Raw genomic sequence first — 17,900 nt, forward strand, 5'->3', positions numbered from 1 at the left:
AAGTTGGGGCCTGACGTCTTGGACGGAGCAGGCTTGCTTAGGCACCGGTGCCGGAGCCCTGACCTGCGGGCGACGGCAACGCTGGCCTCAGCTACCGTAGACCTGGGAGCGACCCCTGTAGGTTTCCTGTATGGAGGTTGCCTGTGTGGCGTGGAGTATCCCTTGGATGATATGCTTGATTTTCCCCTGGAGGAGTGAAAAAGACAAGGCACGATGCTGCTGTAGAGTACCCAGTGAACGGGCAGTCTTCGTGTCCGTCTTTATGGCTTGAAGGTATTAGTCGACTGCATTCCCAAACAGATTTTCACCACTTATGGGCATGTCCTGCCGAAAGTTTGTGGCCTTCAACCATGCCTGCCGACGAAGAGAGACTCCATTTCTTATCTGCCGGAAGCCTGTGTTGGCGATGTCCACTGCCACCGTAATGGCATGGTCCGACGCCACCTCCCCTTCCTGTAAGGCGGTAAGAGCTTCCATTTTCTTGTCTTTGGGGAGGAATTCCAGGATAGGGCCCAACTTGTACCAAAGCGCCCGGTTGTATAGGGCCAAGATAGCCAGAGCATTAGCTGCCTTGATCGTGAATGCTGCCGTATATATAGGACTCTCTTCCCCGAGGAATCGATCTTCCCCTAGTTGTCCCGGGGGGGACTTATGATGCGGAAGCCGGGTTGGCCGAACGTTTCCATGCGGCAGCCGACACTACCAAGTCTGGAGATGGTTGGGACCACAAGCACCTGGGCATGGGGTCCGGCACCCTGCATTTCTTCTCCAACCTGTCTCGTTTGGTTGGAGCCATGCATGGGTTCTTCACAAGGGCTATGCCTTTCTCCCAAATGTCATCTAAAAAGTGTACCGACATGATCGTCTTCCGCTTGGACTTGCGTCACTGATATAGGAAACCCTCTGTATTGGTTTCCTCAGGCACCAGCTGGAACAGCTCAAATGCCCTGGAGATCGAGTGGAATGATCCCACCTCGTCTGGCGGAAAGACTACGAGGGGCGTCCAGGTGCAGTGATTCGTTGTCTGCCAGGACAAAGGCCTCATCTTCGTCGGTTTCCGTGGCCATCTCTGTACCAATGTCTGTGTGTGTATCAAGGTCCGCTGGTGGAGTCGGATCCCAACAAGGTGGAGGAGACTGATGCGGTTGCAGCGGACAACACTTCCTCTTCTTGCGTGTTGGCTGGTCAAGGGCCTGCAGTACCACAGGTGCCAGTGCTGGGGGCAACCTCTGCTGGATCTCCATCACTAGGGTGTGGAGAGTCAACAGGACATCAATGACTATGTCCCTCGGATGTGGAGGGAACAATGGAGTGCTAGGCAGGCTCTGTGTCGCCGTCGTCCTCGTGGACTGCATTGGTGGTCATTGTCCGTGGATGAGATGTCCATTGGTTGAACGCAAACCTTGGAGGGCTGTTTTGCGGCCACCTCCCCCTCCCCTTTTTGCTCCACAAGGGTTTTGAACTGTGATCTGGACCAGTGCCTCCCCCTAGACCCCCCCTCCCCCCAGTGGTGCCTGCAGCCTTCACTGCTACCTCAGCTGCTGCGTCGCACCTCAGAGGCGAGTCGGCACCTACCACCGCAGTCGTTACAGAAGATGACAAAGTCGCTTGGGCTGCGCAGCCTTCTTCTCTTCCTCCGGCCTTGGCTTTTCTGATTAGTCCTGTAACTTGGCAGGAGTGGACGACTTCCTCTTTGAGGAGGAGCTCGATGGCAGGCAGTGGAGGTGGACGGCGATGGTGGTCGCGGCCTATCCAACCTGGGACCCGCATCAGCCGCAAACCTGTTGGAATCGGACTTGCGGTTCTTGGTCTTATCTTGGACCCCCATGGATGGGGCATACTCTAAGCACTTTCACCTCATCCTGGAGTGAGGCCGCTCCTCTGACCGGCCGGTCCTGGGTGAGGCATGACCCTGCTCGGAGAACAGGGTTAGAGGCCTTGCTCGACTGGTACCATGCCCCCAGCCTGCTATTCATGTCTTTGTCTTCTTCAAGAAGCCCAGGCATATCTCGCACCCATCCTCATTGTGGTCCGGGTGCAGGCAGTATAGACATTGTCAAATGTTTGTCCTCCACAAAGTCGTTACATAGCCTGCACTGGCCTGAAGAGAGTCATTCCCAGGGCCTGAAGAGGGTCATTCCCTCCTTTTTCTCCTCTGTCATGGTCAAAGGGCACGAAGTAGGCCCAAGACTTTGACGAACAACCACTTTAAGGGGCATGCAACTTCACCGACAATGGGTCCACGCTGCTGGCCGATAGAGACAGGAGCACACAGGCTTCGATGAAACAAATTAGAGCTTTTTTTCCAAATTTCCAAATTTCTTCACGGAAAAGTACAAAATAGCTCAGAGAGCGACTCGAGGACTCCCAACACTGAAGTGTGCAGTATAAATCTGAAGATGGCTGCCACAGGCGGCCTTAGGGAGAGAACAGAAATTGGATGAGGGTAGTAGGACTCAGATAACACTAATTGGTTTAGAGGAGAAATACAGTTTTAGAGTGAAAGTGAAACTTTTTTTTCGTTTACGGAGGATTCCCAGCCTGACAGGGAATATTCATGAGCATGTGAAAATCATGCCATATCCCATGCATGACATTCTGGGGTGAAATTGCAATGATATTTAATTCACTTTTTAAATGCTCAGTTCTACCATTCTCTCACACGCTGCTCGAGGAATGATGTATTTTTTCATGCTGAAATCTCACCCACTTGTACCCTCGTTTCCTCCTGTCCTATCAACCCCCACTGCCCTCGCGTTGCCACTTTCTTTACTGGTTCTCTTGAAGTTCTTTCTGAGCTGAAGCTCCACCACAATTCCATCATGTTTCTCGAGGATTTTAATCTTCATCCCAAAGATGTGTCTGACCTTTAGACTTCTCGCTTTGTATCTGCTCTCGGCAACTGTGGCCTTAGCCAGCTTGTTGTTGGCCCTTCTCACTCTTCAGGAAAAACTCTTGAACTTATCCTTGCTTCTCCAGATTTGGTCACATTCCACTCTAGCCATCCGGACTCTTGGTCTGACATGTAGTCATTGCATTCTCCATTAGGGAGTCTCTGGCTCCCCCGGTTCCCCCATTACCTCGCCCCCCAGCCCGCCGCTAGAATAGTGTTCGTCGGGCTGCCATTGTGACAAATATCGCAGACCATCTCCCTAGTGATACCCCGCCTGATTTTATTCACCCTGGCGACTGCGTTTACATCTGCTGCCAGCGCTTTGGCGGCCACAGGGCCGCCCTTCTCAGCCATGGTTCTCAGCATTGCTTGCCGTGCTGCGCCTATTCAGGTGCCAGGCTGAACGCAGAAGGAGAACTGACTATTCACCCTCTGCCTTGCTTGCGCTCCGCAGAGCAAAAGCTACATATCAGTCAACTATTGTGGAGGCCAAGCGTGCTTTCTTCACCTCCTCCATTGAATCGGCTTCTAATGCCCCTAAAACTCTCTTCAAAATAGTTCACTCGCTGTCCACCCTTCCCTCTGTGAATCAGATCTGTCCCTCTCTGTCTCGGTTGCTCCCAGTCTTCTTTCTTTCAGGACAAAATTTCTCTTATTCGACATAAGATTACCCCATCACAGTGCTCAGTCCCTCTGCCTCCTTCTGCTTGCTCTGCTTCTGCGCCCCTGGCTCTCTGGTCTCATTTCTCAGTTGTCTCTGAAGCCAACGTCATCGTGGCTACGATGCACCTTAAATCGGCTTCCCGGTCTGAACCCATTCCTCTCAGGGTCATTAAAGAGATCATTCCCCAGATTGTCTCGCTGGTGTCTTCTTCTGTTAACTCTTCTATGGCAACTGGTGTCCCTCCCTCTCAAACATGCACTGGTCATCCCCAAGCCCTTTTTAAAAAAAAACGAATCTTGATCTGGCTCTCCCGGCTAACTTCCGTTCCATTTCTCTTCTATCCTACAATATGAAACTGTTCGACACATCACACCTTTGCTCTCCTCCTGCCTGGAAAAGTACAGTTGCCTCAATCCTTTTCATTCTGGCTTTAGGCCTAGCCAAGGCACGGAGTCTGTCCTAGTGTCAGTGGTTGACGATCTTGCACAGATTGCAGACCAGAGGAAGGGGGGCGGGGGGTTCCCTACTGCTCCTGGACCTCTCTGCTGCATTTGACACCATAGACCACGCCATCCTGATCCAGAGGCTCTCCCAACTGGGCATCTCCGGCATAGATCTGCAATGGTTTACTTCCTTTCTTACCATCGTTCTCAATCTCCGTTTGTCCCCTTTTACATCTTCTGCTCGTCCCCTTCTCTGCAGAGTCCCAAAGGGTTCAGCGCTCTCTCCCCTTCTTTTCAATGTTTATATCCGCCCGCTCATCTCGCTTATTCACGCTTTTGATTTCTGCTGTTATTCCTATGCCAACTATTCCCAGATCTTGATCCGAATAGATCTGGCTTTGCCCGACACTGCCTCCCAGTGCCCTTCCTGCCTCTCTGCCATTCATGCTTGGATGATACTCAACTGTCTCTGTCTCAATGGGGACAAAACGGAGGTCCTTTTAGTCAGCCCCCACGGGATGCCTCTCTTTGGTCTGATGCTTACTAGCCCGCAGAGCTTGGGCCGCTCCCTAGCCCCTCGCTTGTTGTCAAAAGCCTAGGGGTCAAACCCTCCTTGTCCCTCTTCTTCCCCAGGTGAGTGCGGTCTGTCAAGCTGTTAATTTCAAACACTGACTTGTGTAAGGCCCTTCCCTTTTTCCCTGTCTCCCTTCACCCGATCGTCGTTTCCTCCCTCATTGCTGGCCCTCTTGACTACTGTAATTCCCTCTACTTGGCCCAACCCAAGTACCTGTTCCACGGCCTTCAGGTTCTCCAGAACTCTGCAGCCCGTCTGGCCCTGGGGGCTCCCTGGCTCTCTTGGCCACTGCCGCTCTCTAAGCTCTTCACTGGCTGCCGATTGCCAGCAGGGTCAACCTTAAAGCCTTGTATATAGTCCACAGCACCTTCTACAAGAGCAACCCAGTCTATCTTCAAGCAAAATATGCTTGGCATGTTCCCTCTCGCTGCCTTCGCTCTGCTTCCTCACCCTGTATCCCTGTTCCTCGCATCCGACGATCTCACTTTGGTAGGTACTCCTTCTCTGTCTGTGCTGCCCGGCTATGGAACTTGCTTCCTCTTCCATTACTCCGGGTACAGGACCACCTCACTTTCCTTTGCAGACTCGAGACTCTGCTCTTTTCCTCTCGTTTAATGTTGCGCACATGCCTGTTGCCATCTCCCACCTCTCATGGCCGAGCACCTTGATGCTCTCGTTGGTGAATGCTGCACTCTATAAATATCCATAAAATGCTGGAAAACACTAACTTCAAAAGGGTAAAGGAGTGCCCAGGAAAGCATGAGACATCAGAAGGGGTGAGCGAGTAAAGGTGGATGGACATGGGGAGGGTGCGCAGAGAGATCAGTAGAGGGAGCGAAAAGAGTGAGCCTGGTAGAAGACAGAATGCATCTAGCAGTTTGTCTGCAAGGCACAATCCCATACCCTCTTAGAACACTAACAACTCGATAGAGTGTGGAAAGTTAGGAAGTGCCGCAGGGAGTTTAGTGAGAAGGCCATAGGTCTTAAGGTTTCCATTGCAGTTCATACAGACTATTAGTGTACTGAGGGTGAAAATCACCATCTACTAACAAGGGGTTAAGGAAGTCTGGGCTACGAAGGATGTGCTTTTTAGACAAGAGACCGACATGGGGCCTGTTGAAAGTGCAATAAAAAAAACCTCAAACCATCAATGTGCTTCCTGAATCATCTGTGACAGAGGTTTTGCATAGAAGCTTTAGGAGGAGTGGTGGAAATTAGTTTTTATAGCTGGACTGCACCCAGTGCGTTTAGAGGTGCTGTCCCATTGAAGTATCTTGGAAAGTGACTTTAGGAGTTCTATTCAGCCCTACAGATAAGGGCTTTATCAGTGAATTTCATTCACTACTAGTAGTCAAATACTCCCAAAAATAAAAAGTAGGGAGAAAAAAAAACACTCCCAACAATTAAATAGGAGATAGATATGGGCCAGTCCCCCTACTTTCATCCACACAGCTCCATGGATATGTTTGGACCAGTAGAACACGTAGTGTCACAGTAGGAAGCTCTACTATTATTACTGCCTGGTATGAAGATGTACACAATGTATATTTTAATGCGCATGAAAAATTTGGTTTTAAGAAATGTTACATACCAATCATTTTTACTCTAATGGGAATGTGACTTACTTTTACTCCCTAAAAAATCATTGTACTCCAAACATTTTTTTTATTTTTATTTTTTAAAAGGAGTAAAATACTCCCACTTCAAGATCTGACCTGCAGAGCTGGACACCTTGATTTTACATTTAGCGTGCTTTTCACATTTCGTTCACTCTTTACCACTGAAATGTCCTCATTTAGTTGGTTGTTGTGAAGCTGGCCTTTTTGCTAAGGACTAAATAATCGAGATAATTCTTGTTGGGGGTGACATCTAAGCATTCACTGTGCAATGTTCAATTAATGGCAAATGTGTTATATAAAAAAATAATACACATATAAACACATCAAAATAGCCTTGCCCAGGCAAACACACTGTTTTCTGCCAAAGAAAGTCACGACAAAAACAGGATTGGTTCTTTTGAACATATTCATGACGCAGTGATGATTTAAAGTAAAGATTCTGTGAATACTTTATGGGTCAGAGTCATGTCACTGCCCCTCCCAGAACAAAGTTAGATTTGTTCTAAGTTTCACTGCCTGCAATGATCAGAGGCCAGAAGTCGCACACACAACTCTCCCCAAATTGCATTGAGATTTCATAACTGCATATTTATGCAAGAATCATCGGAGATGGCCTAGCACAGAAAGGCTGTGAATCTGACAAGTCGGCCGTGAATCTGACAAGTCGGCCTTGCCCTCCCCAATGTGACTGTAAAGTGGAACTTCGTCACATTTAAAGCTTTGTCCAGGAAGGGATTTCTTGATGTACCTATAATAGGATCATATCAGACACTGATGTGAGCATAAGGAAACGCTCCCCCAAAAACAGACCCTATTCTGCACAAACATTCATGTAACTTGGTACTCTAAGGACCTCGCTGTGACGAACTCTGATGATCTATCTGTACACAACTACTTTTAGCACTTAGGCTACTTAATAAAATAAGATAAAACGAAAAGGCTTAGTCCGGATTGAGCTTTAACTGAAAAAGAGTATGCGGCTCAAATGTTTGATTGTTTTTCCCCCTGCACAAAGAAAACCAGATGAGAAAGGGAAAAATAATAGTGTGGAAGGGTTCACGAGACCAGATGCCACAACAAATTCTTTATTAGGTTCCAGTGTATAGTCAAAGAATGTTGCAATCGAGACACTGTATAATCATGTGTTATATAAATACTATTTGGGTTCCTGTGCATTGCAAATTCAGCATCTGCACAGCCATGCCCTGTGACCCAGCTAAAATTCTGCCCGGCTCACACAGTCCGAATGTAATCGTCGATGTTGCAGCTATGATTTCCCTCACATCCAAATGCTGTGGTTGTCCAAATCAGTATAAATGCTTCAATGTTGAGATGAGAATTATGAAATGAAAGGAGCACCAAGCCCAGTGGCCAATATTATTATGTACTCAGTTACTCAAGAATACAGTCTTCTCACACACATTTATCAAACATAAAAGACCTGTGTTCTTTCTTATGTTTCCAAAATGCTCTTTGATTAGCAGGTCAGAACACTTGATGGTGCCAATTGTCCCATTCCGCATAGGGATATTTATAATGAAACACTATGTGTACAACAATGTCAATCTTGGAATATAACCTGTTCGTATGTCAGAAGCGTGAGCTACAAATGTTCAAAACTCCCTGAAAAATAAGCAAATTGTCAACTTCTTTTGCACCTAGGTTTCCTTAATTTAGTATTACACCTGCATACCCCTTTGCCCAAACCCTTACCTCCCCTTATTGCAACTTTGCCTTCCTTTTCCAAACATATGTACGAGTGATATGGAAAGTTGTCATAATGGGTGTCGGGAAACGTGGTCTTCTTTTCTGACGAGTTATCTGGTTTGCAGTCCGAGCAGACATGGTTATTTTAGGTTTTGAGAATGTGCTTTTCTCTGTAAAACAGTTGTAACAGTCTTATAATGACAATATATAATGAAGTGATAGGAAATAAACATTGTACAATTTTTTAAAAAAGAGCCAATTTACAACGTTGGTAAATTGGCTCACCTCCCTTCCTTCTCCCCAACATACTGTTCGCTTCCTATGGTCACCTTACATGCAGCAAACGGTGGATGGCAAAAGCACATCTGACTGCACAGCTCTCACTGGCATTGAAAGAGTGTGCACTAGATTGGTGTATAATATGTGAGGTACAGCTCACAAAATGAATTTTCCCTTTGGATGTTAATGCATCAAAATAGAGAACAGTGGGTATGAAAAGTCATGTGTTCAACCGTAATATTGTACCCACATTTCCTTTATTTTGTGTTTAGTGCCTACATAACCCAGAGCATTTGCTTAAAAATAAACTTGTAGTGTATAATTTGCTTTGAAAGAATCTAAATAAACATTCTAAGGCCCCTCTCGAACATGTAAAATTGAAGGTTTTCAAATAAATTAACGATAAAGCTTACGCCAACTGAGTAGCTTGAAGATGTGGTTATCATACAAGAATCGCCCACGCAGTACAGCCTCTACAAACTATATATGAGATGACAAAAAACCCATACCGTTTAATCAATATGATACCATCCTGAAATTCTAGCAATCAATATCTGCTATGGCCTCAACATCAAAAGAAGGTTTTATTTTTCCTTACCTGGATGCTGTTTTTTGAATACTGGTTGGGTTTCCTGAACATAACGAATATATGCAGAAAGGGGGCGTTTTGGTGGTTTTTCTGAACCACTGCTTTGTGTAAAGCATCTCACCACAGAGCAGAGGTTGCTGGTGATCATGCCACTGCTGCTGCTGCTGCTGCACCTAAAGAAAAAAGAAAAGTAAATTAAGAACAAATCGTAATATAAACCATTTTATCTGGTAAGATAAACACCCCTAAAATTCCACACCTTTACTTCAAAAAAGACACCCGTTCATTACTCAATTTCTCCCTCCTCACAGGTAGTGTCCCACAAGTACTCAAACATGCCCCCAGCAACAAAACAAAACGCAAAAAAGCTTGCCTCAATCCATCAGATCCAGGAAATGTCCAATCTCACAAAACAGATTCCTTGCAAAATTACTAAAAGGAGCAGTGATTTACCAATTCAAACCATTCATCCAAAGCAATAACCTGCAACACCAAGCCAACTTTTGCCCTGGCAGAGGAACATCTATTCTCCTAGCAGCAAATAATTACATCAGAAGGCAAATCAACACAAACAGCGCCTATGCCCAAATACCTCAGTTGCCATCAACAATGAACTCCTGGAAGGATCAAATCCTTCCTGTCAAACTGCGGTGACAAATCCAAGGAGTCTGTCCCCTCTCCCAAAGGGGGAGTCAACCCATTGGGACTAGCAAGGTGAGCATTCAATTCTTAAACCCCCCTGACCCCCCTCAGGGGAAAGAGGAAAGCGGGACCCCCTCAAACCATTATTGGCTATATGGGAGCAGATATGTATATTACTCCTAAAACCCTGCATGCATATTAATCCTAAAACCCTGCATGCAATGCCCGACTTGGTTTCTGATCCCCTACTATCCTCAGTCCTTCACTGAGACAGCCGAGAAGCGGATGGTACATCCCCCTAAGATGAGCATCAATTATAGAGCCTATCTGACAGAGGCGAGCACACAGAGAAGGATGCTTGATTGCCCACTGGAGTTGCGGCCATGCAGATTGAGACGGCAGACTTGGTGTCACAGTCAGCAGTCTATGCTGCAGGAAGGCACCAGCGCCGACCGAACGAGTAGCCAAACAAGTCTGGCTCAGAGAAGCCAGAAGGGAACAAGAACAGGCAGAGCACCAAGAGACCTGCCAGAAGGGAAGCAGAAGCCACAACCCTGCGCAAAGCAAGCGGGGGGGGGTGTTTAGGGGAGGGTGGTCTGAGATGACAGCGACTGGCGCAGACCCTTGTTGACGAGTCACGTAAGCAGCTCTTTGTCAGATAGACCAAACGCCGCTCCCGAGGTGCACTACACACCCTAAGGAGGTATGGGGTGGACCCAGGGAACTGGGCGGTGAAGCGAGGAAGATGGAAGGAAACCACAGTTGGGGGGAGCACAGAGAAGTCCCAAGGTGGTGAGAACAGACACCCCAGAGCTGGGAGAAACCTGAGAAGCCCAAGAATGGGGGACAAAAGTGAGAGAAGCACCAGAGTGCAGAGACTGAAAAGAAGCCCCAGGGTGGGGGAAGAGGAAAGCCCCAGAGTGGTGAAGTATAGAGAAACCTCAGATTGGACATAGGAAAAGAGACCAGCGCCAGTGTGGAGAAAGAGCCGAGTAGAGAGATAGATACAAGCCCTGGTGTGGGGAGAAAACCAAGAAACCCCAGATTGGGGAAAGAGAAAGGAAGGAAGAAACCCCAAGGTGGGGAGTGGGCAGGAAAGGGAGTGTGCAAGGAAACAAACTGCATGTTTGGGGATGTGCCCATAGGCAAGAACCCTATAACAAAGAGACACGGGTGGGTGTTGGGAACCAGCTTTATTTGGGCAATGGCCCAAAGTTGATCTTGTTTGCATTTGTTTTTTCCTTTTCAGATGCAGAGTGAGAAACTAGGTTCAAATAGGATTCTGCACAGAGGACTGCATCTACCACATCCTAACAATCCCCCTTTTACATGTTACTTTTTAGAGTAGTGCTTAGTGTCTTACGGAAAGATTGGATCTTTTTACCTTAAAGAAATTTTAAAGCATGAAAAGGAGTTCAGATAGCATGTCTCCGTCATCTGACCTACCACACTTCATCGACTACCTTTCAAACCTGAAGATGCAGCACTAGCCTGTGGAGTACCTCAAGGTTCCATTCCATTCCAATCGTATTCATTATATATCTCAGACCACTGGCAGATCTCATTAACACTGACACAAATCCCAGACTTGTAGTTGACCCAAACGCCCTCGCCACCAAGTTAACAAAATGCATGACAAAAGTCTCAGATTGTATGAATGCCAACAGAATTCGGTACAACCCCACCAAAACCGAAATAATCGCCTTCAACTCTGGTCCACTGTCATGGGTTCTGAAAATACTGCCTCAGTCACTGGGAACTTGTTTGGCTTCTGTAAAGGTCAGAAACCTGGGAATTATCCAGGCAGTGCTTACCGTCAACATCAAAATAAATGCTTTAAACAAAAACAGCTTCCTTTCCCTCAAATCACTGACAAATAATCTCTTCCAAAGAAGCCACAGAATCGCCATCAGTGCATTCATCTCGCTCCATCTCAATTACTGCAGTGGCATCTGCCTCAACATCCCCATGACCCAAATCCACAGCTCTAACTTGTCCAAAACTCAGAAGCCTGCCCTATCTGCGACCTGGCCCCTTCACGTCTCACCAACCATCAGATTACTCTAATGGCTCCCCATTATACATGGAAGCATATTTAAGGCCATAGGTGTTCTTCACAGTGCCTATTTCGGCATTGACCCTAACTTAATTCTGAAGAAATCCCTGAAATAATTACCATTAATATCTTTAATATCATAAAATAAAAGACTCCTTACAAAACTTGCCTCGTAAAGAAAGGCACTTTTGTGTTTTTGGCCCAAGGAAGCATTCTCTGGAATGCAGTCTTGACGTACATCCCAAAAGTTTACAACCTCTCCTTCAGGAGGACTATGAAAATATGGCTATTGTGAAGGGTCAGGCATGAAAGTCGGCCAAACTTTAGACATGGTTTTGGCTAAAGAATTGTATTGCTAAAAATAAAGGGGTTGGGAAAAGGCCTTGCTGCCCCTGCACTAGCAGAGTGTCCCTACCGAAACTCAAAACCAAGGATATGTCAGTGTCAGAATGTGCAAGTCCAAGGTACTATTCTAACACTCACATTCCAATGAAATAAGATGTACGGGGGGCCCTAGATGTGGAACCGTCCTTGCTGAGCTCGGTTTGGTATGATGTCCTGTATTAATATTGTACGGTCACAGGGTGTGGTTTGGAGGTGAAGCCCACACCTTTTTTGCGTGATCAAGGAAGATCCTGGATACCTCGCGGTTTGCTTATTTTTAATAAATTGGATTTTCCACACAGTTAATATGGTGATAAGTGCAAAGATAGAATTTATTCATCAGGTTGTTACGTGGGTTATTGGTCCCAGTTATGGTCAGCTGACACGTGTTTCGACCCTGGGGTCTTTATCAAGGCTAGTTATGGATGGATGGGTGCCCCCTGTGGGGTCCTGTGATGTTTGACCGCAGTCGGTCTAGCCAATGGCAGCCTGGCTCCTGTCCTGGGTACCCATCCATCCATAACTTCCAATGAAATAAAGCTTATGTTGAAAAGGATGTCTTTGGATTTCAGGGTTTCAAAAGTGTTAAAAAAAGAAATAAATAACACCAACATAAAGTCTCTTAAGGATATTGCCATTTTATCCAGAGGGTGTCTGCCTTCCACTGGATTCTTCTTCACAATTTCTTCACAATAATAGTTCTGGTTGGTTGGTTTATTTATTTGCATGGCACACACGACAAGGAGGTATCTGGGTGCCTTTCACACAAAGGTTACAAGTATACTTTCAGCTTAGTTACAGTGGATACAAAAACACAATAGATGCAGCGAGTTATACAAGATAGGTGAGGAAATCTATACATAAAGTACCGGTGCAGAACAGAATAAATAGGTAATCAGATAGAAGATACTTAGCAAAGTCAGGACGTCGGATATCCTTGTATGTACAGGACTAGAACTATCCAGTCGTGTCATTGGTAACAAGCCACTTTATAGTATTACGCCTGAACATGAAGAAAGGTTGGTTGGCTCTCAGTGAAGGAGGTAAGGTATTCCATTGCTTGTGTTGCCATAACTGGGAAGCTACTTCCCCCTGCTTCTTTTTGTTTAAATCTAGGCACAACCAGACAAGATAAATTGGTTGTCCTTTGTGGGCCGCGCTGTGGATTTTCTAATGATTCTCTCGGAATGGTAGATCGGGGCTGCTTGAGTAAGGCATTTATGCGTGAATGATAAGGTTTTAAGCATAATTTTGTCCTTAGTAGAGGGCCATTTTTTTTCTGTCTTCTCAAGTGCAAGATGTGTTCCCTGCTTGGTATGCTATGAGCAGCTCCGACAGCATTGTTCGGCAGGATTTCGATTTTATTGGTGATGCATTTGCTCGCCCCCAAGTACAGAGCATTACAATAATCCAGCTTAGAGAGGATAAGTGCTCTAGCTAGGATTGTACAACTTTCTTTGGACAGAAAAGGTTTGCAAGCCCTAATCAACTTACAAGTGTAAGCTGTAGTGTTTTCCTCTTATTCAATATCAAAGTCATTTGTGACCTTTAGATTTTCAGGATACCTGGTATACTCACCTGCCAGGGCTTCTTGTAGTTGCCCATCTCTGCATCTCCACCTTTAATAGTTTACCACAATAGCCCTTTTGGCTAAATCCTTTAGTCCATAATATATTGCCCCATCATTAGTGTTTTGCCAACACTTCCAATTATTCACCACCTTAGCTTGTGGGTTAATTTACATTGTCTGTTCAAGTTTCCCTTCTGAAGCAAATGTGCTTTTAACTTCGTGCTTTCATTATTGAGAAACTATTTCCGCTCTTTATCCAACTTGGATCGTTCAATGTTTAACATACGGCGTGTTCGCCAATCGGCACCGGTGCTCCTTTTGTTCCAGCGTGGACTCACCGGCTCTTTGTGGCGTCTCCTGTTCTGTCTGCAGCTCGCCAATGACAGCTGCTAGATTCTTGCTCCACTTAGCGCCGCTCAGCTTTTGGTTTCCTCCTCTCCCGTGGTTCTGTTTCGGCTTCTCCTCTCGGCTCTCAGGTAAGCTTCCCTTTGCGTTTTTCCACCAGTGAACGCTCAGGTGCACTGCTTTCTGCTGTTATACTTGTGAAATCATCTTTGCGCTGTTCTTTACTGCTCACTGTAAGAGACAGTTGGCTCCAGCATCAGTTCTCCGGCCACTAGACGAGCTGCAGCCCGCTCCACCCAGCAGTCTGCCATTTCTTCTTGTGATCTTCTTTTAAACATCCCAGGCGCAGGTGTATGCTCAGAACTAGAGTGTTTCCTGTCCGGAGGGGCTTCCTCTGCTGTGCATTCCTCCATTCCTCCTCTTCATCGCAGTGTTAAGTTGTTTCTGGGAATACTAGTTTACTAACTTACACTAAAACATTGTAGGAATGGTTGTTCTGAAGGCAATTCACGGTTGGAGAAATGTTCTAGAGCTTTGTTCGAGAGAAATTCAGCAATCTCCTTTGGGGAAGCAGGGAAGGAGCCACTGAAGGCTGTTTGGGAGATTCATCCTGTAAGGGGAAAAAGAGGATACAATGTCTCATCCCTGGACACCACCACTCCCTCCCGGAGGTTGTCTCCACCAAGGAGATCCTCCCTCATATAGCTGCCCCGAGGGTCAAGATCAGGTAGCGGCTGCCGTCCCCACAGCCGTAAAGGAAGTAATGATGCCATCGGATTCATTACACTATATTAACCCTCAATCTAAATATTTGTGCCCTCCCCTTAAGAACAGAACATTGTGACAAAGATTCTGCCTCACAGCAGTACAGAGATGAGCGGGGACAAAAATGGCCACCTCAGCCCTCACACTTCGACAAAGCAAAACACAATCATAAATGTAAAACAGGGACAATAATGAGATATACCCAATTCGCCTTTTCTGGTAACGCAGGCAGAGGGAAGGCTGTGAAAGTGAACCAGTAGAGAACCAACACAGTATTGCAGTTCAAAATAAAGGGACTGTCCAATCAAGGGTCTATAAAAATATAAACACTTTAATAAAACACCATCTGCACATAGAATGAAAGATTACTATACAAAAACCTGCATCAAAGCAAAGAACAGAGAAAATGCAACAGACTGGAAAAAGTAGCAATGTTAGCGTAGTTGCAGGGGTGGTAGGTAAGGTACTACCATAAAAAGGATATTGGGTTGAAAACAGGATCGTTGTGACTTAACCAGTCTCTATGGTCTGTGACGAATCGAGAGTATTTAGCCGTTCTCCCCAAGAAAAGGACGGTTCAGGGGGGTGGGGGAGGGGCAGGGGGAAAGCCCCTTTGAGGTTAGGGAGTTGAGCCTGCTCTGCAAGTCCCTCCCTAAGGGTCTGGACAAGTGGAAGCTCACTGGCAGGGACTCCCCCTTAGGGGTCAAGGACTCGTTCCCACAGGGAACTCCCTATGTAATCCACCCTATCTGCATATATGGGACTGCCTTCCATAATGAATAATGGGTCCTCACGTTTGACTTCAGACAATGTTGGATCAAGCACGACGCCTGAAGAAAAAGGGAACCCCCCTTTAAGACGGGACTTGTATGTAAGAAGGCCGAGTGGATCAGAGAGGAGGAATAGAGAAGAGTGCGTAGGGGGAAGCCCCTTGACTTAGCTGCGAGATGAGTGGAGCTGGGGAGCCCACAGCAAAGAAGCAGAACGACAAGCTGAGACGCTGGAGACTCAGTAAAACGGACTAAGGGAAAGCCGCTGTAAGGTATGAATTCGGAGGACCGTCCGACGAGGTGGTGTGACAACAGTAGCAGCTTGGTGGGCCCAGCGCCAGCCTAACTACGCCAAAACCAGGAGGATTGAAGGCTCCTGCCAGCTGGTGTTTGCCGAACGAGACAACCCACAGACACTGAAGCCCAAAATAGGGAAACAAGGAATGAAAGCAACATACACAAGCGAGCGCCCAGCACTACAACATCACCCGCGAAGAGTGATGGTACCGGTGGAGGCTTCCGGGCAAACATATTATAAACAGAGTAAGCAGTTAAAGCAATAATGTTCAGATTGCAGATTGTGAGTGTTAGGGAGAATTCTCTGTAAAGGCTAATTTCCCAAACCTAGTGAGTCCCCCAGCAGCTTTGCTGGATTTTTGGGGTTTATTTTTTTCTCCTGCTAATAGTGAGACTCTCTTTCTCCCACTCTTAGACATGATTTGAGGTGTTCCTTTGACTTTGAATGTGTTTTATGGGCTATGGGGTCCTTCACCCCATAGGGCTTCATGTGTTTTTGGTATGTGGGTTACACAGCACCCTCCATGCAGTAACCCAGGGGTGTCGTAGCGACCTCCAAACATAGACTCCATACCCTAGGACTGACTACTGACTCCCAGGGCATGTAAAGTCACCATTGGCTTTACTAGTCTTAAATTGTGAACAGAACCAGTACAAACCATCATATTGTGGACGTACTGGTCGGGGCAATTCGATTGCCCCGGGGTCTGTTGTTCGAGGGGGCACTGTCCAGTTCCCCCCGACCGAGTTTTGGCTGGTGGCAGTGGATACTACTTTTTATATTCGACCGCAAATATATTCCTATGGGATTTTCCCATTGTTCTAGGCTACCACTATTTAATATAGCCTCGAACATACCGCCGGTTTATTAAATTAATATAAATTCACTGGTTGGTATTTTTTGCCGAAACTCAGTTCCAAAATGGCGTTTGTGTTCGCTTCTGTGACTCCAACCCAAGTCGAGCCCTTTGTTCCACTTTTTGGCGGGCTTCTCCACAGAAGCCTCCAAAAGTGGTGCCACTCTGTCTGGGTACCAGGGGGGTGTGTGGGAGGGGGTTTTGGCACCCTGGACTGAGTTGACTTGGCAACTCAAGTCGCACTCTGGTGTGATTGGCCCAGTGGTCAGCCAGCCGGCTCACCACTTAGCATGTTTGAGTGACAGCTAGGACTGATGAATGGGGGTTTTCTGCATAAAAGCAGGGCTTTGGGGACTGGAACTTCAGAAGTCGCCACAGGACCTAAAGAATCTGAGGAGGGAGAAGCCGAGCCGACCTGCAACGACGACACCACCGGTGGAGCCCTGCTGAACCGTCTCACCACTTTTCCCGACGACAGAGGAGATCTCCAGTCCGGAGAGTCTTCTTCCTTTGACTGGTGGGGATAACCAGTTTGCCCGTCTTTTCGCCTCCGTGGACCATCTCGTGGCCGCCTTGCCTGTGCCAAGCACCCCGGCAACCGGAATACCACGGTTTACCACTACCGCAAAGAAAAGGGTAGTACCTTGTAACCAGAAAACTCTGCGGCTGGTTTCTTCCCTGGCAGTGCAACGATCTTCATCTTTCCTCCACGTCGAGACCTCCTCTTCCTCTGGACGAAACACTGACTTGCACCCGCTGCCAGGAACAACTGCCCCCGCTGGAGCATCCTTCCCATTTCAGGTACTGTTTTCCGCCTGGCTTCCCTTGCGACAGATCGTTCGGGATGACAGTAAATCCTCGACTTGCTAACCTGGGTTAGCCTGGGGCCTGTTAACTAACTTTTCCTGATTTGATCTCAATCTTTTGCGAACTATCTACATAGACTCTTTGGGCATAACCCCACTGTGTGATCCTGGACACATTTCGCTTGCTCTCTCTAAGAGTGGGCCTGGGATTTGAACTTCCTTGCTCCCCAGTAGACTTTGCCTAACCTGCCTCACTGTGGTTCTTTTAAAAGTATTGAAATTGTGTGCTTTCATAACGCTGCCTTTTTCCCTCCTTTTTTTTTTACTCCGTACCTATTGTGTATACTCTATATACTGCCTAACTTATCTTGAGAGAAGTCTGACTGCTCAGCTACCAGGTAAATCTGGGTGGTACAGACTGCTACCAATTGGGCTACATGAGCTCCTGAATAAAACCCTGCAGACAAACAAGATTATAAAGGAACCAGTTTCTATAGAGTGACATTTTCATATTGGAGATATGTGAATAAAGAAAACCCCGAGATAAAGCCTCAAGATAGATGGCCAAAGGGAAGCAACCAGAAGAGACCTTCTTCTGGCAAACTTTAGTTGTTACCATGAGCGGTAGGATCAAACAGAT

The 17,900-nt window shown here is 46.8% G+C and overlaps 1 protein-coding gene across 4 annotated transcripts in view; it reads right to left on the reverse strand.

Moving 5' to 3' along the window:
• Window positions 1–17,900, reverse strand: part of TFAM (transcription factor A, mitochondrial) — a 438,863-nt gene that overhangs the window by 352,439 nt on the left and 68,524 nt on the right. For 2 of the 4 annotated variants that reach the window (XM_069611230.1, XM_069611227.1), the window contains exon 2: window positions 8,778–8,941. In XM_069611230.1, coding sequence (XP_069467331.1) covers window positions 8,778–8,941 — 164 coding nt within the window. The remainder of the gene's footprint in view (window positions 1–8,777; window positions 8,942–17,900) is intronic. The other 2 variants (XM_069611229.1, XM_069611228.1) reach the window with 2 other exon arrangements.

This window comes from Ambystoma mexicanum, chromosome 8, assembly GCF_040938575.1.
Source record: "Ambystoma mexicanum isolate Mex_15411 chromosome 8, UKY_AmexF1_1, whole genome shotgun sequence".
In the NCBI taxonomy this organism is placed as follows: domain Eukaryota; kingdom Metazoa; phylum Chordata; class Amphibia; order Caudata; family Ambystomatidae; genus Ambystoma; species Ambystoma mexicanum.